We start from the raw sequence: 26,222 nt of genomic DNA on the forward strand, positions 1-26,222 counted from the left end.
CACCCATTTAAATTGTTCGAAGCAAATATAATCGTTCTCTTAAATACAAATCACCTCATTGGCCTACTACCATATTTTGCGAGCTAGCATCCCTCACGTTTATCATCGAGTCTCCCTCAATTCACCTCAGCCCCCAAATGCAAGACTCGCGTCACTATTTCGAATTTTTATATAATAATTACATGTTCAATATCTATTCATTAGGCCCTTTGCATAGCATTAGACCATCTCTGCATCGTTTTCATTGGTTTACAGGCCTACTACAGTATATTTTCTAAGGCGAAATAAACTACAAGGTGTTTTATGTACAAGTCACTCGCTAGTTCATTTTACTACCCTGCATTCGATTATTGAACTTAGCCTTACGTGATGTCTTTACGAGTTTTATTCTTTGTATATTATTTACTGATAGTTATTCTTCTTAGTTTATGTAAATCGTCGTAGGTATGAGCCTATATGTTCATCTTGTAAAAGAGAGATATATTTAAATATTGGCAATATATTGTCATTAGGCAAAATTATGAATAAACGAATGGTCATTACCAAAATTAAATATGTATAGCAGAAAAAGAAATTTTAAGCATCAGAAAAACAAATTTATTGCTTTTTTTATTACTGTATTATCAACGACAGATAATAATTAAATTATATGAATTAATATTTTATTAGATAAGTGAATTATTACTATTATTTAGTAGGTTTATTTCGAAAGATTAAAAAAACTAAAGCAATTTTTGAATGTTCAGCATACTATTATATTTGTTGTCGTGAGAGGGCAGCAAAATAAAAAATACTCGCAGTGCAGCAAAATTTGGGCATTTTAATACTGTTGCTAATAAACAATAAAATACAGTATGTAAATACTGTACAGTATAAAATTATGTTTGCAATGTATACAATAATTACGGTAAATTATAAACTTGAAAATGTGCACATCATCACCGTATTACTGTTAGTAGAATCATTTAGGTTTCAATTGTTTGTACACACTGGAACATAAGAAACAATCTTTTGTATTATTATCTCTATTTCAGTATTAACTTTTTTTTAAATTGACAGTACAAATATATAATATTATTTTCTCAACAGCTCAAGAATTGTTTAATCTTGTATAAACAATTCGAATAATGGAGTTCGAGTCTCTTTATTTTCCAAATTATGTAGGTCCCCTTATAATAACCTGCTAAAGGTTACTTGTACACTACTTAGTTAATGTTTGTTTTAATAGATTTTTATATTTAAACAAGGTAGTACTTTTATAGCAATTAAAAAAATGTGATCCTTATAAACCGTTGCACTGTTTTAGATTTTAAAGCCAGGCTCCGGTCATCAGAGCTGAGCGGTTGGCCAAGAGGTATTGTTCCTGCTTGAATTGCTGAAGACCCTGGTCTGATCGCTTGGCTCCTCGAATAACCCTCATATTCAGCATATTCAGAGTTAGGCGAGTTAAGAACAATGTTTGTATCTGTATGTGTCTGTTACGTAGTAAAGCTGGATGACGTTGCACCGAGCACACTGCTGTGTGTCCACAGCCCAAATTTCCGATTTCCTGTTAGAGAACCAATATATTACAGTATTACTATTAATAGGAAGTGGTTTTGTGCAGCGCAAACAGTTTGGTTTCCCAACCTCAAAGTGCATATTTTTGAATATTTAGAAATTGGGGGAGGAGGTGGAAAAAGGGTGGTTACTCATCTATTTCCCTGTTTGAAATATTCAGAAATCTGTATCTAACTGTTTCAGATTTTCTCGTCAAACATGTTTGTTTTTTTTTTTTGTGTCAGCTGAACAGCATTTTTCCTCTTCAGGGTCTGTCTTTAACATCAGTACTGTGTTTCAATGTGATGCTTATTAACAACACTGCCCATTGGCCAAGAATTTTCAAGTAACATTATGCGAGATAAAAACATAAAGAGAGAAGATAATTCTAAAAACTGTAATGACAGGAATTCCTGAGTACGGATTATAGTGGGACACAACGTCTTCTTGTGTGACCAAGATCGATGAATAATTAAATATTATATTACGCAATTTGTCAATAATCATGACATGGAAAAACAAGACCACAAAAGCTCTCAACAAATTTTTTAAGATTACATAAATTTATTTGCAATCCAATATTGTACAAGTACAGGCTTGCCACATCTACATTTGAATGCTAGAATGTTACTAGATGAACGATGGAAAACAGTTGTATCATCATCTCAAGCCAAACGAAAGATTGTTTAACCAAAGTAAATTGAGAATTTTTCAACCACATTCTTGAGCAAATAGAGGGCGCTGTATCGGTCTTAATAGTTGCTGTGAAAGAAATAAGAAAAAAAAAAGAATTACATTTTATAAATGGTGAATTTAGATAATTAAAAGGGCGATGCTCAAGGGGAAATGTGGTGCCATATTAGGCAAGTGGAGTATTCATGTAAGATAATGGGTGCTTATGGAGCAAAAAGTGATACTCATGAATAAAGGTGCTTAAGGAGTAAAAGAAAATGTTCATGTAGCAGAAGGAAAATGCTCATGAAGAGACATCGGTGCTCATGAGGCAAGGTTAGTGCTTATGGAATTGCTTGTGACACAAAAGAGATTTTTCACGAGTTAAGTAAAAAAGAATTATTGATGGATTCGTCATAGAGTAAGAGACGCCACTTACAAAGCAACAGCAAAGGGCAATAGCAAAGGCAATTGCTTGTGATACAAAAGGCATTGTCTGCAATGTAGGTCATGCTGTTAACACGCGTGCTGGTGACCCTGCTACGACTGTTCTAGTCAACTGATAACAGAAACTAGAATCCATTATTCACTAAAGAAAGCTACATTAACACCTGTGATTATGAATTCACATGAAGGAATGAATGAACACAAAGCAGTGTTTATGAAGCAAAAGGGATGCTGTGCATACAAAGCAAAAAAAAGTTCCTATGAAGGCATATTGGATCCACCTTAATCATTTGAGATACAAATGAACATAAACAAGGCATGTTGTGACAAAAAAGTTGTAGCAAAAATTGAAATCAAAGTTATTGGAATTCTCAGATACTTGTATTATCTTTAAAATGAGGGATCATTGAATGAAATTGGATGTTTCAAGCCTTAGTAACTGGGTAGTGAATGTACAACACTGATATTTATGATACATATGATTTTGGGCAATTGCATTCAAAAGTTATTTGTGCATACATCGTTTAATGGAATCAACTACTACAAAAACATTAAATAAACAGTTTGTTGACCATTTCTAGATCTAAGACTTGGGACACGATCAATTTTATGCCATTGGGTCATGTGCATTATGAGAACGCGTCAGTATAGAGATGCTTGCACCTGTTGACATGTAATCTTACTAGAATTTCTTGTTTCTTGTTATTATTTCAATGGAAGTCAAATATAATATAATATTTTGATAACTGATTTACAGTGAATTTTTTAGGCCATTTTTCAAGTTATTATTTACTCAATACTGGCCTGTGTGACATTTTGCCAAAACAAGCCTCAAATGTGCCAAGTGATATTCATTAAGCCTTACCTTGCTATTACATTATCATCTTTTGACAGCTTTATCAGGGAGTCATCGGATTCACCCTAAAGACAAGTATTTTAATATAATTACTGTACCATCAACATCATTTTTATTGTTAAATACAAAACCAAAATAAAATGTTACACATCACATGTTTGTTAGTAGCCCTATACATTATTCAATATTGAACATAGAGTACAGTATTTAAACAATGTTTACCGTAATTTCAATACGAAAAGTGAAAAAAAAAAAACGATGCCATTCACTGAAAGCGTTTTTATTATTTTTATCATTATCCAGTATCACAATCAGGGTACACTTTTTAAAATTCAATTTTCTATGCTCAAGTTAATAAATTGTATGTTACTGCAAAATGATCAAGTAAATTTCAAAACTATACTTTATGATTTTTTTTTGTAATTTTCAGGGGTCAATACACCTCAAATAAACAAAAAGTATAATCTAATGGTAAGATACAATTAAAAAGTATCTGAACATCAATTGCATATCGATCACTTGATACCAACAAACTATGCCATTTAACAAACGTATCAGTATAGAGAGCCCTCAACTTTCATTCTTACCATTCGTCTGATGGCACCACAGATAGCATACGTCTTGAATGTGCCGGTGTACATACCAGTGGTTGGATCAACCTAAAGAGAAAGAATATATTGTGCACATATAAATAATTACTCCAGCAGTGTGAATACTGAGAGTTGTTAAACTCTGTCATTTTATGTGACAAATAAATGTGATATGTCCATATTTGGGTGTAGCATGAGATCATCATTCCCATATATGGGCACACAATTTTATCACAACAAAATTTGATAATGTGGACAGACCTTTCAATGACAATCAAATAGGTAGCCTGCAAATTTCACAGTTTTCTATGCTCATTTTTATGAAATATGCAAGAAAATGTAATAAATTATATTTTATTTCATTTACACTTTTTCTGATTGGTGGTAATCGGTAGTAATCAAATACCATGCATTTAACTGATTAGGGTGATGTCACACCCTACAACACTTGGTAACGGATAGTTGATGACTTGTATAAAAAACGCCGTGGCTAGAGATACGGTACCATATCGAAAAACTTCCGATTGCTAAAGGTACGGTAAATAATATTACGCCATGATTAGCCAATAGAAACGTAAATGCATGCGTGACGTCATTCAGTGCACTGCTGCTGCAAGAATAGTGAGTGTGTGTTTTAGGTTTTAGCAACGATCGAAGATAAGAAATTTCATTCGTTCGCGGGTGTTTTGACTAGCTGTAATTAATATTCTGTAGCCCGAGGCCCTATAGCAAATAAAAAGGATAGCAGTTTTGCTAGATTTGGCAACATCAAGCGACTGAGTAAACTATTTTAATAGTAGAAGCCAGGCCTAGGCCTTGCTACCGGGCCCCTACTACTGTGCATACTAATTCCCTGTTTACTCTCACTGATAATTATAATCGTCATGTTGCTTGGTTGGCTATTTCAATCAGCAATAATAACTAGTGCCTACTATTCTATAGGCTTAGGCTAGGCCCCTAGTATTAGCACTACAGTACTAGGCCAAAGCCTAGCCTAGTTGTACGCCTATAATAAGCATCGGCCCCTAGGCGGGTATTCTCCCTGTGCCCTAGGCCTAAGAAGTAGACCATTCTCTATGGTAGACCATAAAATACACAAGAATAACAGAAAGGACTTTTAACCCAAACATTGTGATAAGCCCCAATCGAAATACATGAAATGGGCCTATTATGACATAAATTTGATCGTAACTGTTCGCGCCACACGTTTCTCATGATCGCGACGTCAACTTTGCAAAAAAAGCCAAAATCGAGTCGGTCATTTCTATTGGCTAATCATGACGTAATATCATTTACCGTACCTTTAGCAATCGGAAGTTCCGATACGGTACCGTATCTCTAGCCATGACGTATAAAAAAAACACATTGGAGATGTTTAAGATAGTTAGTTTTAACTTAACTGTGATTGGTTGTTATTTCCTTCTATGTTCTATACAATTAAAGTGTAGACTGAACATCTTTAAAATATTTAGGACCAATACAATAAAATTTACTTGACTGTATCACTCCACTACTGAGAAACACTCACCTCAGCAATATTTATCTGAACTGAAGCATGGTCTTTAGCACTGATGATTCTGTTGCTTGTTGAGCTGAAAAAAAAAAATTAAGATGACCAAATTCAAAGATGCAACTATTAACCCCAAAAAAAAGAGAACATCAACATAGCAGCTCTTCTTAAATTCAAGTCCTGACCTTGTTGGGTGGCTAGCCTATGCTTAAATTATTATGAAGCTCATTTGCCTACATTCAACAAGGAATTTGATTTGGAACAAGAAAGGCCATCATGCTCAACCATTGTTGTTTGTGGGAGACTAATCTGGCAGCCTGGGCACCCCACTCCCCACCAGGAATTAGTCTGGAAGTTATTTAAGTAGCCTACTAGGGCCTAGTTAGTAGTAAACAATATAGCATTGTCTCTGCAAAGTGGCTATGCTCTAGCTAGCGGCTCTAGGCTACCGTTCTCTGGGCCTAGCTAGGGTAGTCTGTCCGAATTCGATCCAACTCGGCCACAAGTCAACTCGGCCACAGTCAACTCGGCCACAAGTCAACTTGGCCACAAGTCAACTCGGCCACAAGTTAACTCGGCCACAAGTCAACTCGGCCACAAAAAGTTTGGCTACGTTCTACTCGGCCACAAGTCAACTCGGCCACAAGTCAACTCGGCCACAAGTCATCTCTTCTAAAGAACACGCCCAATGTTTCTAAGCATATGTTACCCGTATTACTGAACGACATTGACTTACGGCCTCACCAGTTTAAAGTTAACTAATTTCTAATTTTGAATTATTATGCGTTCCGAAGAACGGTCACAAATTGCATCAAGCAACGATATTTCACGCCGCTCGTGCGGGGTATTGGGATAAGTTTTCAACTAGCAATAATCACGCCTCGGATAAACCTCATTGGCTATGATATCGCCTCTGCGCAAAGATAACCAAACTTCCTAAAAGTTAGGTATATATTTTACACAAGTACTCACTAAATACTGGTGTCATTTCCAAACATTAATTTTCAGTTAAAAAATTCATATTCTACATTTCTTTTCAAGTAGTAATTGCGTTTACAGTAAATAAGATTTGCATTATTATTTTCTTAAATTCAAATAGATGTAAAATAATTTATTTATTTTTATTCCGCAAAAAAGTGTGCTAATGAATATTCATGAAAAATAAAGCGCGCCATGTCTATTGCAAAAAGTCAGGTTATGCATGCATATTATGTCGATTTGTTCACTAATGATTTTTACCCTTTATGATAATGCTTTGAGTGACAATTTTTACAACTAGGCATAGGGCCATATAGCATATAATTTATTATTTTTAAGTTATTAACAATTTTAGATTATAATGTGCAATATTATAATAATATATAAACTGCGGTGGTGGACCTTTCCTGTTTGGCCTATTCGACACATTTCTACTCCTCCTGGTATACACTTGCACTTCTGGTGTCCTTAGGGGTCGGCTTTACCCACCAGAACCAGAGAATCATACTATCATTCCAGATTTCTATCTTTACATTGCTTTATTAAATTTTTTTATAAAGTGCAGGAACCCCAAAGGCTCTTAATGTCAAATACCGTGTCAATTATCTAGAAGAAAAAGGTTTGTTTTGTCGTCTTTTTTTAGCTTAAAATTCTTGTCTTTCTAAAAACGATAATCTTGATATTTTTCTTTGTAGTTTCAACCAATTTAAGTGTGTTATTGTCGACCTTGTTTAATTTTATTGCGAGTTTTTGTCATTATTATTATCCCTGTATTGTTTTTATTGATATTTATTGTTATTCTTTCTTTATATTGCTTTTATATAATTGTTTTCCATTTTATATTATGATAATAAATTGTATTTTATATTTTATTTCCATCCTGTTATTTGTATTTTACACTGTTGGATACAATAAATAAATTAAAAAAAACAAAACAAAAACACATTAGTGGCGGGATTTTGGAATAGTTCCGACCGCCTGGCTGGCAATATTACTGTAATTGACCTATTTTTCACCAAGTGGTACGGTATGTCTGCATGACAATCAGCTTTGTCTGGATAATGGATCATATATGTAACTCTTTTTATATTTGTACGTTTATTTGTTTGTTTGTTATTTGTATATAGTTTATTTTTATTTCAATACTCTAATTGGAAACTTTCGTTACTGTTGGATTTTGAGCAATACAAACAAAAAAATATTTTGTTTGTAAATATTGTTCCTTTTCAATTTAAGAGGTTTGCTAAATTATGGATCCAAATGAATTTGTTTTGCTGTACTACAATCCATTATAAATGTTTTATTTCAGTTTGTTGTTTATAAAGCCAACAAAATCAAATCAAAGCATTCATTATTAGGATGATTCATATTACTCTAAAAACATGTAGGCCAAATCCAGTGTAGGGCAGAGTTCATAAGACCACTCATTCAAGGTGAATAAATACCCATTGAATTGAATCCTTCTTGCCAACGTCACCAACAAAGTGATGCTTTTATACTAAATCCGTCAACCATTCAACAATCGAAATCACGAATGCACTCCATTATCAACCTTCAGGTCCGAGTAGCAGACAACAAAACACGCCTAAAGTAAAGATGAACTATTCCCTTACCTAGGTCGCATTAATGTATTTTAAATACATAGGCATACATCAAAATCAAACACTTTGCTGAGTCACGAAGGCAAGGCCGTCACTTGAGGTACAGCTGACTCCAAGTCTATAGATATTGCAGGTAGGCCAAGACGGTAGACAGTTTCGTTTTGTAGCCTTATATTCTATAGTGTTTGTTCACTAAAAGGTGATTTGGTTGATTCGGTACTAAACGTTTTTTTTATATTTTGTACAAGAAATCATACAGACGATCAAATACAAAGAGGTATAATGAAATATTTGTTACGGTGTCGAGCGAAAAGAGAATACAAGTTGTTCATATAGTCAATTTCATACGGACATATCTATAAAATACAGTATGTACATATATTTTTTCTGACTGCCCCATTAATGATTATAAGAATATTGAAATTGATTTGTTGCATTGTCTAGAATTGAGTGTAATTAGCGATTAAGGTGTGACCTCCTGTTATTCTGACAGTCATGCTTCCTTTAACCGTGTCTTACATCTTTAAGTGCTTTTCCCGTACCAGAATGCGATAAAACCAAGTCAATGGTACAATCCTACTGCCACGTCAAACACTAAATTTAATATTGTATTAGTCTTTATAATATGTTTTACACGAGGAAATTATATTACAGTAACATAGCAAGATTTGTCTTACAATTTATCCAATCTAGTCCACTTAAGCATTAAGCAGTTGGATAAAAGAGGGTATGTTTCTAGTGTGTAATTGTGAAATCTCTTTACAGTTAGATAATATTAATCTCTGTCCATCCGAAGAAACGTGTAATAATGACTGAAATGACTGAAAAATAGAAAGTTTCAACCATTAAATCTCTCAGAATACTGAAGACAATTTCTCAGGGAATCCTTTAAGTAACTTGTTTTGGGCCAGACCTCCCCTTCCCCATTCTATGTCCGCATTTCTATCCGGGCGCCTCCAGACACTGCTCTATATTTTGAAATATTGGTGTCGAAATCCTGAATCTGAGATGAAAATATAATACAAAATAATATTCAAATAGATTTTTAATATCCATTCAATTATTTATACTTTTGTTTTTGTTTTAAACAGGCCGAACGATGTCTGAAGATAACATAGCAATGCTCCTGGAATGTTCCCTCTGCTTCGAGCAGTATGACGAGGAGTTCCATCTTCCCAAAGGCCTACCATGTTACCATACATTCTGCCTGGAATGTATGCAGCAACTACAGAGTGATCGGAAACCACCTCGTTTGAAATGTCCCGAGTGCCGAACTCAGCACACTCTGCCTGCAGATGGCGTCAAAGGACTCCCGAGCAACGTCACGATTACCAGTTTAGTGGAGCTGAAGTCACAGTCTGCCTCGAGTTATCTTCGCGGAAACAATGACCTTAGGAAATGCTTAGTGAAGAGAACAAGTGAACTAATGAAGGAGGTAGACGAATTTTCGAAAATGGTGCGACAGAGGAGACAGTTGAACAGTAGGGCTGAACTTGCGAAAAGTGAAATTCAGAAAAGTTTTAAACAGCTTGGTGAAGAGTTGAAACAACGTGAAAAGGAGCTTTTCGCACAGATCGATAGTCACGTGCGTAACGAGATTGAATCCCTAAAGACTAAACAAAAGACATTTCACGATAAGGTATCTAAAATTCAAAATTTTAACAAAGATATTCCAAGCGGACATATCGAAGAAACTAGGTTAGTTGAACTCCTTAAAAAATGTACAGACTATGGGAAAATAGTCAGTGAAATGCAAGAAAGCTTGAGCTCTGAAATTAAGAAGGTTGTCTATGTGGAAAGCGGCAAAGATATATTATCGGCTGCGCAAAATGGATTTGGAAAGGTTCAAGTTGGCCAATCAAGATCGAGTAATGCTAGTAAAGCATCCCTAAAACAAGCGGATGTAAATGTTAATGCACCACCTGTTCAATCCAAACCAAGACGACCTAATTCCATAGCAAGTATAGATCCTGAACGGTATCTTGAGATAGCTTCCAGTAGTGTAGAGCCACGTCAGCTGGACAGGCATCGACGTAACTCATCAACATCATCTTCATCGCAACCGTTTCCCCCGACCATACCCAATGAACGACAGAAAATTCCTCCCCCACCTAAAACTAGAGACAGACGGCCCTCTGGCAATGCTGACGCTTTCCAGAAACGCACTGCACCGGGTGCATCAGCGATGTTAAACTTATTTAATATGGAACTCAAGCAGACTATAAATCTAAAACAAAGAGAATCGACACTCAAAAATAAAGGAGAGCCAAGTAAAGTTTTCGGAATGGGAGTTTTGGGAGTTCCCCATGACGTGGCAGTAACACAAGGAAAATATTTTGTAGTCGACAGTGAAAATCACTATGTGCACGTCTTCAACCCATCTGGACAACATTTGAAGATGTTTGGGGGTAAAGGCATGAAGAAAGGCCAATTGATGCACCCAAATGGAATTTGCACCAATTCAAAGGGTCAGATTCTAGTCGTCGATGCTACATTATTCATTCAGGTGTATGACTCTACAGGTAAACCAATAGATCAAATGGGCATTTGTCGCACCAAACGATCTCAAAGCTTTAATTACAAATCAACAGGCTTGGATTGTGATGATGTATGTAATATTTACGCCTGTGATCCAGATCACTACTGTATCAAAGTTCTTGACCAGCGAGGTGTCGTCATCAGAGATATTGGGCACCACGGTTGGGGTGATGGCGAATTTAAGTATCCGTCCAGTTTGACAACATTCCAAGATAAACTCATCGTTACCGATCTATTAAAACATTGTATCATGGTATTTGAACAATCTGGAAAGTTCTTCTGTTCGATTGGTTGTGAAGGTATAGAACTTGGCCAGATGAGAGAACCCACTGGTGTAGCAGTGGACGATTATTTCCTTATTGTTGTGGACTCTGGGAATCATCGTCTGCAGGTGATCGACAGAGCTGGTAAATTCATAACGTCGTTTGGTGGGAAAGGTAGGGAGAGTGGAAAGCTTGAGTACCCAATGGGCGTTGTAATGACGGGGGGAGGAAATATTGTTGTGTGCGATTCAAGGAATAAAAGAATACAAGTGTTTTAGGTTCGTGTGCTAGGCAAGAGTTGCATTTCTGATCTCAATTTACCAAATTGAACACAAACATTCGGTCCGGGAAAACAGTAATGTAGGCTACATTTGTTTCCACATAGCGTATGTTTCCACACGTATGACAAACTAATCTACATGAAACGCTACAGCGTTGTTATAGACCTAGCCTATAATCAACTTGGCGAACTTGTAGGCAGCCTAAAAAACTGATAAGAAGTGGTCACCTCAATGTTGCCTGCAATGATGACTCATAGATTTCATTCAAACCGTTATTCGCATCAACTTTGATGAAAATGTGTATTGTCCACACTGATTTATTCGAACCCGGTCCAACTACAGTTCGGCTGCTCAATATACAATGTGGAAAAATCGTCGTTTGTTTGGATTTTCACAACAGGACTATGGACACAATTCATTCATTTCAAAATTAAAGTGAAGAATGTTTGGCTGGTTGGTTTATAGGTGTAGCTGGTGTAGGCATACTGTGTTCAGTACACCACTTTTGGTTCTGCTAAAACCGCTTGAAAATATCAATAATTCCAAGATTGGTTCTCGTAAGGCCGTGTCTGAGGTGTAGGCCTACATTTTGGAAGGACTTTCATTCTATGGACGTTTCCAGTTCCGCAAGAGATTTAATTAAGCATAATAATTAAAGCACGTCAAGAGACAATTAATATGTGCCGAACAACAGGACCATTGAACCGAAACATACATCAACACAATGCAAACTCTAAAAACAACACGAAATATTATTGTCTTATTCTGCCTTAGACCAAGAAAAATCGTTTTAAAGAAGTAGATTGTTAAAAAAAACAAAAACTAAAAAACAAAATATAAAAACGGAAGAGACTAGTGAAATGTTACAGGCGTGGTTCAAAGTATATATTTTAGTAACAAAATATATGCAATTTCTATTTAAATTAGTCGGTAGGATAGGGCGTGGCCCATGAACGTCTATATCTGCCACTTATACAATATTAATATAATGGAGCTATTTTTAAACGTACGTGGTATATATTCTATACATAGGCCAGTTGTTTAAAAAGTATTTTAAGAGAAAATCAAAGATGAAGTAGTTTAAACGAAAACAGTAAAAAGTGTATTCTTTAGGACTTTTCATGATTACTATACTGAACTCTACACTAGCAATCCAAGAGATGCACCGTCATTAATGAGCTAAAAGCCTTTTAATATATTTTAAATTATGCTTGTATCTGTAAATTATGACAAATCCTGGCCAATAACTGGCAAACGTTCCTTTACTTTGTATCAGCCCTTTGGCTACACCTAAGAATCTCCGTGCGTCAGTTTGTGAAAAAAGGAATTGCTTCTATCTTGTGTCATCATGAAGTTCATTACTGTAACTATATCTCATCACAAATTAATGGCGTAAGGTTAAACATGCTCACACGACTTAAGCGATTTTTAGCCTACAAATCACCTGCTCAGACGTCAGAGTGGTGATTTGACTTGGTACCATAAGTCGTTAAAGCTTTTAGCCTCTATTATGTAGTGGTTATTCTTTGATTTTAATTTGTCCATTGTTTCTTTCTTAAAATTGGCTTTGAGTTTCACAATTTGTTTCAATGCAATAAAATAAATGTTTCGTTAATTCGCTGTTTTAAAATTTGTAATTAGAGTACAGTAGTTTACAAATTCCTCGGCCGATTTGTTTTGAAAATAAACACAAACAACAGGTGGGCCAAAAAATCAGGAGAAGGCGGTGACGGTAAATAAGTATAGAGTACTTATTTATTTTGCCTAATTGAATTCTTAAGCAGTTTATTTTCCAGATTTTACAACAGATAAATTTGGAAATACAAAATATAAAACATTTCTTGATTTCATTTCCACTATTTTAAGGAGACAGTAAGCACGCCTGGGACAATTGTGTTAAGTTTTCATCTTATATTCAGTACATTTTCATTGAACAACCGATACGAATGGCTAAGAGCCAATGTGTTTCATTCTGCATTTATTAAACAAACTCTATAAGCGATTGAAACCAGAGATCTGAATTCTGTTTTCTTTAGATGTCAATTTATTCATGATTATGAATAAAACAATACTTATTCATGAGGGTTTCTGCCAATGGAAACAAGCCATTTTGATAAACTATTATGAACTCTGAATAAAATACTCAACAACACACATTCATTCTTAAAATTTAAATATTTGACTTATATTCAACTGTATCTGAGTAACTAGTGTTATCATACCAGTTCATTATATTTAAATGAATACCATAAAAGCAAATTATAATATTGACATAACTAATAAGTAATACTACAGTGCTCAATAATACTTAATAGTTATTGTATAGAATATCTAACAATAAACACCACAGAAAAAGGGAATGCAAATCATGTTTGAAGGGAAAAAAAATCATATTATAATCTTGATGAATGCTGGGAAAGATAATAAACTTGCTCCGCTTAAACTTTTGTAACATGATCAAAATGTTTGGGAGCTTTTGAACTGCGCGATGATGTGATGCTAAAATGGATTCACTCAAGCGTGACCGCCCTACATTCTCTGGACAACATAGATTTTGTCAAATTGCGTCCTAAAACGCAGGCGACGAGAACTTAACATTCCCGCATGCGCTGACGACTTTTTAGCGACGTCATTAACAGTACACTACATCTTTTCTTTGGTTGTCAATATGTACATACATGCATTTTCTACAGCATATAAGGTTTTATTTTTGTCCCCAAAAAAGACAATTCTTAAGGAGAAGTTTGCGTAGGAAAACCCAGCGGACTGTCGCTAAAATTTAAACTGAAGAATGTGGCTGTATTGTACTTCAGCAAAGAAATGCTGTAAAACTTTTACTCATGAGTTAGGCAATATTAAGACGATTCCAGTAAATAACCTATCATTTTAAAACTTATGAAGTGGAGAATGTGAATATATTAAAAAGTAAATTTTCTTGTTTTGTCACTAAAGCTGGTTTGGCATGGCTAGCCCCTTATGTTATGTAGCAATGTCTTTCAGAAGAGATTTTAAAAGCTACTGGTTCTGGGTACAATATGTCCTATGTGTACATTAAAGAAGGCAATACACGCTAAATGTCAAACTTTGTCACTTTTGTCCCTTTTGTCCCTTTAACTGTCCAATTTATGACCAGGAGTTACAAGTACTAAACTTTACTCAACCACGATTAACTAAATGGTTGCTGTCTTTGGCTGGCTAAAAATCAGCACAACAAACAAACACAATATAAACAACTAAAACAAATAGTGCTTAGAGCATCAAATAAATGAGTTTTACTGTTTAAACCACTTTATTTAATATGTTATTATAGATGGTGGAAAGACATTGCAAGTGTTCTAAACACAAAATAATAAAAACTAAAAAACAAATTACCACAGAACACACTTATTTAAAATTGTGCAATGGCCATTGAAATCTCAATTATATATAACGCCCTGTATGTACATCACACCCTGTATTTCTAAAATGTATTGATTTGATAACCACTATTCTCATTTTAACTGCTTTTGTTTCAAATACTTATCCATAATCTTCAACTGTAAATCAGCAGCCCACAATCCTGAGAAAATGTCTTTCTCTTTTTTCATTGCTTGATCAAGAGGAAGCTCTGAACCAGCTAGAACAACTTTCTTTATCGCTTGAACAACTTGATATGGCGCGTTAACGAAAGGAGTCAGCCAATCAACAGTTTCCATTAATGGATCTTTGGTTTGTGGAACAGTTTCATCAGAGAGGCCAATCGCTCGAGCAGTTGCAGCATCCATGGGATTAGAACTACACAACAGTTTTAATGCTTCCCTGTGGCCAACTATGTTTACAAGTCTAGCGCCCCCGCCCCATCCTGGTGAGAGACCAAGTTTCCTGTGTACAAATTGTATCATGGAATCTTCGGTCATTATTCTGAAATCACATGCTGTGGTAATCTCTGCTCCACCACCCATAGCTCTGCCATCAATGGCAGCAACACTGATCAGAGGAAGGCGCTGCAGACGTGATAATGTGTTCTGCATAAAGAGGCACATCATCGTGCCTGCCTGAGCTGTCTTTAGTTCCTGCATTGAAGTCAGATCAGCACCAGCACAGAAGTTCTTTCCTTCCGGGCTTCCACGGAGGACCACAGCCTTTCCTGTGCTCCAATTTTCAAGTTCAGAAATAGCATCAGCAAGTTCTACCATCATTGAACCTAGTTTGAGAAAAAAAAATTAAAATAGTGTCATTATCATCAGACATTTTGTATTGTGACCTTTTCAGATGATGTGGAGCACACACAAACTATACAGTAATATTTTGTTGCTTATGTTAATGTTCTTTTTTTGTGATTTTTTTAAAATTTGTCAATGTCGTATTCTTTATGTTTATGAAAGTACATCTTGCAAAGGTCCTCAAGATCCACAACTGTAGGTTATCAGGGACTGTATGATGTACTGGGGGAGGGGGGTCTATAAAATGCACATGAGCCATTTGTGTACACTGGGCCTACGAGAAGAGTAGACTTGTTCAACCACCAGAACCATAGGCGAGCATGCCGATCGAACCAGCATCGATCAACATTGAAAAGATGGTGTGCTTTTGAAGCTTGCATTTCAGCCCTCAAGCTAACCACAAGAAGAGATGGGAATTAAACCGTGGACCTAGAGATCTTCACGGCTTAGCACACACATAGTCGCTACCACCAATTTAGGCAACTGTACTGTAGCTGTTAACTCTGGATATGGATTTTGAAACAACATTCAGGGTTTAATTATGTATAATCCCCTGTGCCAATGAACTGGCATTACCTAATACTGCAAAAAAAAATGCTGTGTTTAGAAAATGTGGTATATTTTTCTTTAACTTATCACTTTTAAAGTATTTTTGTATTAAAGTAACTCAACATAATCAGTTTACAGGGGTCCCAATTTGGAAGAAGCCAATTCCGGGAAATCATGCCACTGATCTGGTTAATGAGCTTTCGTAGCATTTATTTAATTATGCTGCACATTGTGATATACATTGGTAAAAACGTCTGTGAGACAATTGATAATAAAGCAGTGAAAGCATGCAAATATTATGAAATTGTGTGATATAGGTTATTTCCTGGAGATTCTAGCTTGCTTGCGGGAGTGAGGGAGGCTGTCCCAATTTCCAGGATATTCCTTTAATTTCCGGGAGTATTGGGGCCCTGAGTTTATTATTTAAGGTTTGCAAAAAATACAGAATAAATAATTGTGTGATTTGCTTGATGAGGCTAAGCCTTGTTCAATGCTTCTGCATTAAAAAATGTGTATGTCTAGGCTAGGTCAACCATTTTTAAAGTGAGGTCCATTTTATGTCACTAATATAGTGCTACAATAGATGCATTGTTAGGAATTCTCTTGGCTTTAAGAGTCGACACCCACCTCAGCCCCACCATGTTTGGGGCTGCGGTGAGAACATTTTAAGATACTTGTAGGTTTATTACAAAAAAAAACATGAATTTTGAAAGAAAATTGCATAATGATCAATATTTAGGACTTCAATTGTTTTATCAACAATAATAAACACACCACTCAAAGTCATACTATGTACATTTCCTACCTGACAGTGCATTAGCATTCTTAGTATTGTTAAAAGTAACCACTGCAACACCAGTGGCATTATTCAGTTCTCGCTCCACACTCCCTCCTCCAAGCCCCTGCAGGGTGACCCGTTGAGTGCTCTCAATATAAAGCGGAGGTCTCATACTGTCCTTTGGTGCATTCAATTCTGAGTGTTGAATCTGTTGGCTTGACGTCATCTCGTTCAGATTCACAGCAGTTACACCTTCTTTGTAGCAACTACGTTGTATGACCGCCCTCACCACCGGAAAAGCCCGGCACAAAAATTTACCCCGTGAAAACATAATTGTTATGTCTGCAAGAAAGCAACAAAGTTACATGTATCTTGTTTTTAAGTTTGTGTAACTTTAAAATACATTGGCCTGGTTATTCCTTGATATACCGACTATTATGTTATATAATTATTATACATTCACTGAATGCGATTAGGAATTCACCATGGCAGCACGCAACCAAATAAATTATTTATCAAGTTAAAATTTTCAACAGCTCCACGAATTATTGTTTAGGCGAGACTTTTTTTTATACCTTGTATAGCGAATCCGCCGCCCACCCAATAATAATTTTGACCAAAAAAAATAATATTTTAGGCCAATTATCACACCCAAAGCCAATAAAAAATTGAAATTTCAGAAAAAAAAACAAAACATTTTCTTTATTTTTATTACACCCGCCACTGCCTTGAAATCTACGAAAATCAGATATGTACCAGTATATTTCTTCCTAATTATAAATTTGAAGCATTTAACCATCCCATTACTACATTGTTTGCATTCACCCATAAAATTTTATTTTTATTTTCCCCTCCATCTGGATGTTTATGGCTGGTAAAACTATTTCCTAAATAAGAATTTTTTTTTTCGCCCTCCTCTGATGATTCTTGGAAAAATTGTTTTCGCAAAAACAAGGTAAAAGTCGCGGCTTATTTCTTCAGCATTGTTTTTCATCATTAAATTTTACACGTGTTTGCTTCCCATGGTTTTTATGTGCATCTTGGATCTTGATAATATACTCGCTGCTCAATCAAGTATCTTGATTGTTGTACAATTTTCATTTAGGCCTTACTAGCCCTACCTAGTCCAAGCAGGAAGTTGTTAATTAGGGATTAATATAGTGACAGCAACCTTGTTTGAAGGAGCAGTAAAAAAAAGTAAAAGTAAATTGGAACAGTATAGAAAACAGATTACTAGTACAATGACTGACATCCTTCCACAAAATACTTAATGGAAGAATGGACAACAACCCAGAAATATATATCAAACATAAAACTAAAAGGCCCAGATGAACCCATGACCAACAATTCAACACTGTCACAGTCCGGTGTGCTTCAACCCCGTTTCAACTATCATTTTTCCCTGAAGTTGTACCGATGGAATAATCTACAGCAGAAAGTGACCGATATCTATAAAACGGCAACAGACCAAAACGGCAATGACAAGTACCAAAACGGCATAAACCAAAATGGCGAAGGAGCGAAATCAATGCCAAGACTAGCAGTTTATAATTTTCTAAATCATTTTGAAATTGTCCCAATAGGCAAATCGAATATTGCCATGGGGTGTTTTTCCCACTTTTAATGTTTATTATTATTTTTATTATTATTTTGCATGTTTTACCTTTATGACATAAATTGCTTAGCCTCATTTTGTCTGTATTTTGAAAGTTTTGTTTGTTAAAATTTTTTCTGGTTTTATATTGTTTCCCCCAATCTTTTTAATATTGAATTTGTATGATAATAATATAATAATAAAATGATAAAATAATAATAATAATAATAATAATAATAATAATAACAATAATAATAATAATAACAACAATAACAATAACAATAATAATAATAATAATAATAATTATTATTATTATTATTGCTGCTGCTATTTAGCCTCTTTTTTACCATATTTAATCGTAGTACACTTTAATGTTTATAATTAGTTTATTTTTTTGCGTTTTTAATTTTATGAAATAAATTCTTTAGCATTGTTTTGGTCTTGCCGTTTTGACTTATTGCCCATTTTGTTTTATTGCCGTTCTGGTCGAAAAGTGTTGCCGTTTTGGTTTTTTGCCGTTTTGGTCATTGCCGTTTTGACTTACTGCCGTTTTGGTTTATTGTCGTTTTGTCCAGAAACCAAAATAATACTTTACTCTTGTTGAACTTCCTTCCAGTCATAATCCCTAGTGGATGTTTTGGAAGCAACAACTACAAAGTACAAGGTAGCTAGGTCTAGCTAGGCCTACATGCATCAGCATCCTTCTTAGACCTAGCCCATACCAATATTTACCCGTCTAGGCCTAGGCCCTAAGGCCTAGTTATAATATCTAGGTAGGCCTTGCCTAGTAGGGCCTACACTCTAAGTCACTCACTCTCAGAAGCATCCCTTCAATCAACCTAGACTTGTTGGCAGTCTAGAGCCAGGCTGTACCTAGCCTAGGCTTAGTGTAGATAGTGGGTAGCCGTTAGGGATCTCTCTAGGCAGGGCCTTCCCCCTAGGCAGGCCAGGCGTCCTAGGCCTACGCCTACCCTAGCTAGAGAACATAATATAGGCCTAGGCCTACTTTATAGTGTTTACTTACGTTTAAAATATCAATATATTTCGAGTTTAGAAAGAGGAACCTAGAAAAGAAACATTAAATTTATACGGACTGATGCTGATGACATAGCCAATCAAAAAGTGATGGAAATGACAGGGTATCGTAAACGATTACTAGCCTAGGCCTACTACTACAAGGTTATTCCGTTATTGTTTCATTTTTTTATGCAACCGTGTGTCGTCACCTTTGACCGTCCGTAATTTACAGAAATAATAATTAAATACACCCCTACATAAATTGTGCTTGCTTTGGAAAACAAATCGCTATGCTTATTTGAAACTGTGAAAAACTGTGTTCAATTTAAAATAATGTATGCAAATTATGATAATTAAATGAAGATGTTTTACCTATCCATTCGGTATCCCCTCACATTATTCTTACTAAAGTTCGCAATTGAGAGAAAATATGAAACAACGCCTGGCAACTACCATCCCGCGAAAACAAATGTGTTCGCGCGAAATCGTCACTTCATTTTCAAGGATTTCTTGTGATTAACTGAAATTATAATTATTATTATTATTATAGTGATGTGGGGAAACGACGGAGGTAAGGTAGTCTACGCTAAGATACATATATTTCTCATGCTACTATAATTTGAAGAATTGTATTATTTTGCTCACGAAAGGCTGAATTTATAGTGATTCAATCGAAAGCAAATTGAATTGAAGCACGATCATCGATCGATGTGCATGGATGGAATGGGAAGGTTATGATGAGGACACATTTGCAAGCGCCTAGGCAGACCTGTCTTGTAATAGAGAATTGTAGTTTATGCCCTATCTAAGCCCAAGCTTGTGTGGGTGCCTAGGCTGGCAAGGGAGTTCTTCTAGTTCTACCATGATACGTGACAGGATCCGTGTGTCGAAAATGTGCAGTTGTTGAGTGTTTGTGAAGAAGAGAGACCTGTGACTTTATGAGTATTTTTGATACTGTGTGATGATTGCTCCGGAGCTGTCTTTACTAGTCTTAACATTACCTTTTTAACCTTCAAGTTCAGCATCATTTACAGTAGTTCACTATGGCATGTTGGAACAGTATCCAAGTTTAATCATAAAAAGTATGCAGTGGCTAGAGATACGGTACCATCCATATCATAACTTCCGTTTGCAAAAGATACGGTAAATTGTATTATCCACTAAAATGCTGCCATGAATTCCCGCCGCCACCATCGTTTAAAAATTGCACGCTGTGAGCCTGCTTTCCTGCCGAGTTGTTATAACACTAACCACATAAAGCATAATGGCCATTCGTAGCAGGCCTAGCTAGGCTAATTACAGTATGCTTTTTTGGCATAATTTGGACCCCCGTAGCATATGTAGAATTAACGATGCATAATTTCATGAGAACATAGCATATTTCAATTTAGAATTGATATAAATTCCATTAGGGCCTAAATTTAGAAAAATAAATTGGGAAAAAAAATCTGAGTGCCATTTCTACAGGGTAATATAAACAGAAAACATCAAGCAACATTAATTGGACTAGTCATTTCTTGATCTTTACTTATTTTGTGTACAGAATTTAACACAAACAAAAAATTAAACTACAAAAATCTTTTAACTTAATTTAATATATCCTCCTCCCCACTTTTGCCAACACTGGTTGGTAAGGTGAAACTTCCACATATCATTTTACACCTTTTTAGATAAGTTTTCATAGTATAGTGATGTGTCACCTGTGTGTGCATTTTTAACAACCTTTCAACATTACAACTGAGTGCCGGCAAAATTTTGAATGTTTTTTTTTTGTTTTCCGTCTGTATTGGTGTGGCATCTTGCTTTATAAAGAACCATTTCAGCCATTTACATTACTGTTAATCTCTCTTCATAATAAAACAAATGTGAACAACAACCTTGCTACTTTTAGCCTGTCAATAACTTGATAGCAACCTAATTCTTAGTTGGGTTGGAAAAAATATTACGGTACTGTATTATTAATATTATTCTCAACAACTGGCGGATTTAAATTTTCTATAGTCTAGATTGAATTTTGCACATGTTCAAGGAAGTTTAGTTAGTAACTGTGAAATTTCTTGATTGCTACTTTCAACCAGTACAGCAAGTCATTGTTCCTTTGATTTAACCTTAAATTAACTTACTTTAGCTGCCTCCATTCCTTGTTCCATTTTGCCCAGACGCCAGCAACATTCATTACCTGCCACAAAGATGTAGTTGCCACTCTATTTGTGTCTTTTTGAAGCTGTTGCATCCTTTCCCGCAGACCATTGTCCTCTGGTATTATCGGATATGTGAATGTCTCATCCAGCTCATTATTCTCATTTGTGCTTGGGTCTCCCGCAAGGTTTCTGCAGGTTAACTGGAGGCAGGGGGGGGGGGTGAGGTCCCATGCCTGGGGATTGGGGAATTGCAATTCCCTGATCAGTGCTGTCACCACCACCTGGAGGGCCTGCAACGGAAAGAGCAGAACTGTTGCAAGCTTCTGCACATATAGCGAATGCCTGTAGCTACATATGCAATGCAAATGCCACTAGAGTGCAAGCAGTGCCCTCTCTGACATACTTGAACCATCACCAGTTATTATAAAACAAGAAGTTGAATCAGTTTTTTCATTCATCATTATTTATTGTTGATGGTGTAATATTTAGTACAAGTCCACACCCAAATTGTTTTTTGAATTTAGTAGGCAACTCAGTAAATCTTGGTAATTATTATTGTATTGTATACATACTTGATAGTACTGTAGTGGGAAAGGATGGCCTCAGTGGCCTTTATACAGGAGCTCTACATCAATCTAAACTTGTCTTGAAACAGTTCACTTAGGGGGCTTCTAGATAGTACAATAAAACATCTTCAGTTGCAAATGTTGATAATTCTTTGTGAAAAAAAATCTTTTCTACATTGAAGGGACATTACAAAACCATTTACTAGGAAGGATGTCCTCTGGTTCTGGTTCTTCCTTGTTTTTAAAAAAAAACAAAAAAAAACAGTGGAATCCACTTCCTTGTGAAACTCAGACCATTGGCACATTGTGAGCTTATATTCGTATATTTGGAAATTAAGAATCCTAGTTCTGTCCTTAACAAAAAAGTAATATGTTTAGGCATTACTGCTTTGAGAATTTTGAGTAAAGTACAGTAATATAAATAAATGGTGTTTATCATGTTGTAGGAGGATTTGGACAAAGCACTCAGTCGGGTGGCTACTTCAACTCCCCTGGTGGATTTGATGCATCACAAAGTACACAGAAACAGGTAAATATATTTAGCAGGGGTGGGCATAAAAATCGGCCGGAGGGCCACAGAGAATTTTTGATTTAATACAGAGGGCCACACCCAAACTTTAATGCTTCCGAAAACCTCCATGCAATGCTTTATACTTCTTTACTTTTAATATTACTTTTTACATATGATCGGTGTAGGCCATAAAAAAACAAGGTGTTTTCTATCCAAAAATGTCATTTTCATGGGCCGTGAAAAAATCGGGCCGCACTTTGTCCATCTGTGATACAATAGCATAGATATTGCCTCATTGCAGACAGTACTATTTTAAAAAGTGGTCAAAATTGGGACAATTTTTATAGAAGTAGAGATCATTTTGTGTGTTTGGGGTAATTTCAGAGTTTGTTTTTAATAAAATACCGTATTTATTTGAATTAATGCCCATAAGCTTTTATTTTTTCCTTGAATAAACAATAAAATTAATAAACTTTTTCATACAAAACTATTATTATGTCTTTATTCATAAAATGTTGCTAATAACTTTAGTATACAGTAATCCTTTACAAATTGAACATAGATGCTAGTATTTTTTATAATTAACTATAAAAATAATAAATACTTTACATAAAAATATTTTATATTTTAAAAATTCTTTGTCATTTTTATAGTGTAATTAAACTTTTCAATACTCATTTGTTAATGACATTTTATTTATGAAATTGACATAAATTCGTTTTTTTGTAGGACAAACCAAAGAATTTTATGCCATGTACAATTGCACAAATAAAGATGTCGGAACAGGTTGACGATTACTTTAGAATTGGTGATGTGAACATTCATCAGGTATGTCATTATCTGAAGTGTGGAAGTATTATGTCATGTTTAACGATGGCTTCATTTTCTAGTGCAGATGTAGAGCTAAGTAAACACAGAATTTTTTTTCCATGATATCTTTATTTCTTTATTGCATCCAACAGTGTAAAACACCTATAACAGGACAGAAATTAAATATAAAATGCAATATATTTTAATTTATAATGTAAAACGATTATATATGATACGCATTGAAGAAATGGCCTTTAGATTGTGTTTAAAACACAAACAACAAACAAACATTTCAATCAAACCATTTTATATTACAAAATTATGGCATGGCTTTATAAAATTTGAAGGTAAAATGATGCCATCATGATTAACTTTTAAAGATATGTTTTATAGCAAATGGAAAGGCTGGTTTTTCATTGTTACATCTTAGTTACAATGATGGATAGATAATGGTAGTTTCTGTAAATTCTAAAATATTTTTTGATAGGTGACTGTTATCGGACTGGTCAGAAGGATTGAAGTCCAGGCTACGTGTGTTTTGTACGAACTGGATGACATGACTGCACCTACAATGGAAATACGACAGTGGAGTGACACAACGGTACGATTCATTAATATTTACTAAGCGCATTAACAATCTTACTCAAAATGGCTACTTAAGATGTAGTAACAGTTAGCTCTATTTACATTGTTTAAAAATAATTAGAATTAAACTTAGGCACACTCACGATACAAGAAATTACAACATATGGGTCTTATCATATGGGCATGCTTGGACTGTGTACCTGGTGATTGGACAAGTTTTAGATGATACAAACAAAGCAGGATAACAACCAATCAACAGTTGTTATGTGCCAACCAGTAAAATAAACAATATTCACATTTTTCATAATTGATTGATTTTTTTGGAATTCTGTCTAATCTTTTATTATAAAAGTTTGTATTGTTTCAATCCCATAATTCACAACTTTTGTGGCTGTTCAATAATTTGCAAATAAATAAATATTGTTTTTAAAGATAATTCCCCAAACCACATTATATTTAATAAAATGTGTGCACTCTTAAAATAACTTGCAATTTCTCTGAAATTGAATAGATATGCGTTACTTTTAAGAAAAATATTCACATGCTACATGCAGTTAAGACATGACCACTTTTTGATTGATTGATTGTGTGTGAATCGTAATAAAGAAAATTATTTAGAAGAATGCCAAATATTGTGTTTTAGGTCCAATCGAGTCCCTATAGCAAATATCCTAGGCCCTATTATAACCTATGGTTCAAAACAAAGAGAGCCTGATGAATTTGCTACAATTTATTTATTACAATCATAAAATTTATTCATGTTTTTACAAAATTTCTTAGTGCTGAGTGGTTGACTGAGAGGTATGTTCCTGCTTTTTGCGCTTTAGACCCAGGTTCAGACCAGGCTAGAGTCAGTTATAATTGGAGTCTGGAAGGCTCAGCTCCTCAAATAATCTTCAGTTAGGTGGGTTAAGTATCTGGTACATGTTGTAGTTAAAGAGGGTGGCGCTTTAATGCTGCTGCCGTGCGTTCCCAAGTGCTGAACCTAAATTTCCAATTTCCATGAGAATAAATAATAATTATTATTTAATGGGATTATTCGACTGGTTTATTCGTTGACTACGATTTTTTGTTGAGTATTATTTTCATTCGATTGGTTCGTAAAATATACTTCATTCACGACGAAAATTAATGTAAACCAGGGGGTGTTAATCAGCGGTAAGTTGTCCATGTGACCAAAACAAACATGGCCAATTGGTCAGTTTACCAACAACATATGAGTTTAATATGATTTAGATTAAATTTTAGAAATTAAAAATTATATATTTACCCACTTGAAGTTGAAAAATTATTGTAGGCTAACAGAATTCAAAAACTGGATGAAAATATTTTTTACGAAAAATAAATGGGCAATTCCATGACTTTTTTTCAGATTTAGCAAATTTTCAACTTTGAGGAATGTAAACAAGTTTTATATCAAACTAAAGCTTAAAAAATGAATTTTTAGGATTCATTGATGTAACTTTTCTTGTGTGGATGTATAAAAATATATAGGAATTTGAAATTACATAATTTTGAAAATATAAAAAATATGAAAATGTCATGTTTTTTCAAAGCCTCTAGAAACTAACAAACTGCCATTTATGCCAGTCATTTTTATTTTAAATTGGAGAACTTAACATATTTTATTAGTTTTTGTGACAAAAAGTAATATTCATTTACAACAAAATATTAAGGCGGGGCAAAAATATTTCTTAATATTTTTGTCGGTCTGTGACCCAAAAAACAACATTTTTTAGGTTTATTAAGTCATGTAGCTTTCAACCATTGTGAAATTCATAAAACTATTGGAGCTATTAGGCTAACATTCACTGACAAGATTATTTAAATTTTTGGACTTATTTATTCATATTTTTATTACATTAATTTTAGTCGGTCTGTGACCAAATTAGTCACAGACCGACTTGTCGGTCTGTGACCAATGATATTACAATAATCTTTAAGCAAACTTTTTACTGTAAAGTTGGTTATATTCAATAAACAAAATTAAAATGACAAAAGACATGGGCCTGGGAAAGGTTCTAAGGACATTTAGTTGTTTATTTGAAAATAACAATGATTTGGCTTCATAATAGAGTTCTCAACAACCACTAAATTGGGTATATTAAACCATGTGACTAAGTAGTTGGAAGCTGAGTGGGTAAAATCTTTCAAATACATAAAGCTGTAGTTTATCATTCAGTATAGATCTTGA

At 34.8% G+C, this 26,222-nt stretch overlaps 3 protein-coding genes and 1 non-coding gene across 7 annotated transcripts in view; 2 read left to right on the forward strand and 2 right to left on the reverse strand.

The window, feature by feature from the left end:
• Window positions 1-6,399: 6,399 nt before the first annotated feature.
• On the reverse strand, window positions 6,400-6,539 carry LOC117124110. The gene has a single exon (XR_004447930.1). It is a non-coding gene; the product is annotated as a U4 spliceosomal RNA (small nuclear RNA).
• A 1,568-nt stretch (window positions 6,540-8,107) lies between these two features.
• LOC117124090 (RING finger protein nhl-1-like) lies at window positions 8,108-11,531 on the forward strand. Of its 3 annotated transcripts, none has more exons than XM_033270232.1 (2): window positions 8,108-8,392; window positions 9,285-11,531. In XM_033270232.1, the coding sequence occupies exon 2, from the start codon at window positions 9,293-9,295 to the stop codon at window positions 11,270-11,272; it is 1,980 nt and encodes a 659-aa protein (XP_033126123.1). In that variant the 5' UTR covers window positions 8,108-8,392; window positions 9,285-9,292; the 3' UTR covers window positions 11,273-11,531. The 3 variants fall into 3 exon arrangements, with proteins under 3 accessions (XP_033126123.1, XP_033126121.1, XP_033126122.1); XM_033270230.1 differs by having other exon boundaries at window positions 8,108-8,326; XM_033270231.1 differs by lacking the exon at window positions 8,108-8,392 and adding an exon at window positions 8,408-8,561.
• A 1,512-nt stretch (window positions 11,532-13,043) lies between these two features.
• Window positions 13,044-19,806, reverse strand: LOC117124092 (ethylmalonyl-CoA decarboxylase-like). Of its 2 annotated transcripts, none has more exons than XM_033270234.1 (3): window positions 19,788-19,806; window positions 16,832-17,146; window positions 13,044-15,458 (listed from the first exon to the last, which is right to left on the reverse strand). In XM_033270234.1, the coding sequence occupies exons 2-3, from the start codon at window positions 17,133-17,135 to the stop codon at window positions 14,767-14,769; spliced, it is 996 nt and encodes a 331-aa protein (XP_033126125.1). In that variant the 5' UTR covers window positions 17,136-17,146; window positions 19,788-19,806; the 3' UTR covers window positions 13,044-14,766. The 2 variants fall into 2 exon arrangements, with proteins under 2 accessions (XP_033126125.1, XP_033126124.1); XM_033270233.1 differs by lacking the exon at window positions 19,788-19,806 and adding an exon at window positions 19,423-19,612.
• A 633-nt stretch (window positions 19,807-20,439) lies between these two features.
• The window catches only part of LOC117124096 (replication protein A 32 kDa subunit-like), an 18,171-nt gene continuing 12,388 nt past the window's right edge, over window positions 20,440-26,222 (forward strand). The window contains exons 1-4 of the mRNA XM_033270238.1: window positions 20,440-20,497; window positions 22,569-22,651; window positions 23,363-23,461; window positions 23,931-24,044. Coding sequence (XP_033126129.1) covers window positions 20,464-20,497; window positions 22,569-22,651; window positions 23,363-23,461; window positions 23,931-24,044 — 330 coding nt within the window. The 5' untranslated portion in view covers window positions 20,440-20,463. The remainder of the gene's footprint in view (window positions 20,498-22,568; window positions 22,652-23,362; window positions 23,462-23,930; window positions 24,045-26,222) is intronic.

This window comes from Anneissia japonica, unplaced genomic scaffold (assembly GCF_011630105.1).
Source record: "Anneissia japonica isolate Jap-2015-1 unplaced genomic scaffold, ASM1163010v1 scaffold288194_len294098_cov161, whole genome shotgun sequence".
In the NCBI taxonomy this organism is placed as follows: Eukaryota; Metazoa; Echinodermata; class Crinoidea; order Comatulida; family Comatulidae; genus Anneissia; species Anneissia japonica.

Bases quoted from the DNA above. Each gene is read 5' to 3' on its own strand.
- LOC117124090 (XM_033270232.1), top strand. From the start codon at position 9,293: ATGTCTGAAGATAACATAGCAATGCTCCTGGAATGTTCCCTCTGCTTC.
- LOC117124092 (XM_033270234.1), bottom strand. From the start codon at position 17,135: ATGTTTTCACGGGGTAAATTTTTGTGCCGGGCTTTTCCGGTGGTGAGG. The intron at 15,459-16,831 runs GTAGGAAATGTA...TTCTCAAACTAG, and splicing joins GAATGCTAATGCACTGTCAG to GTTCAATGATGGTAGAACTT.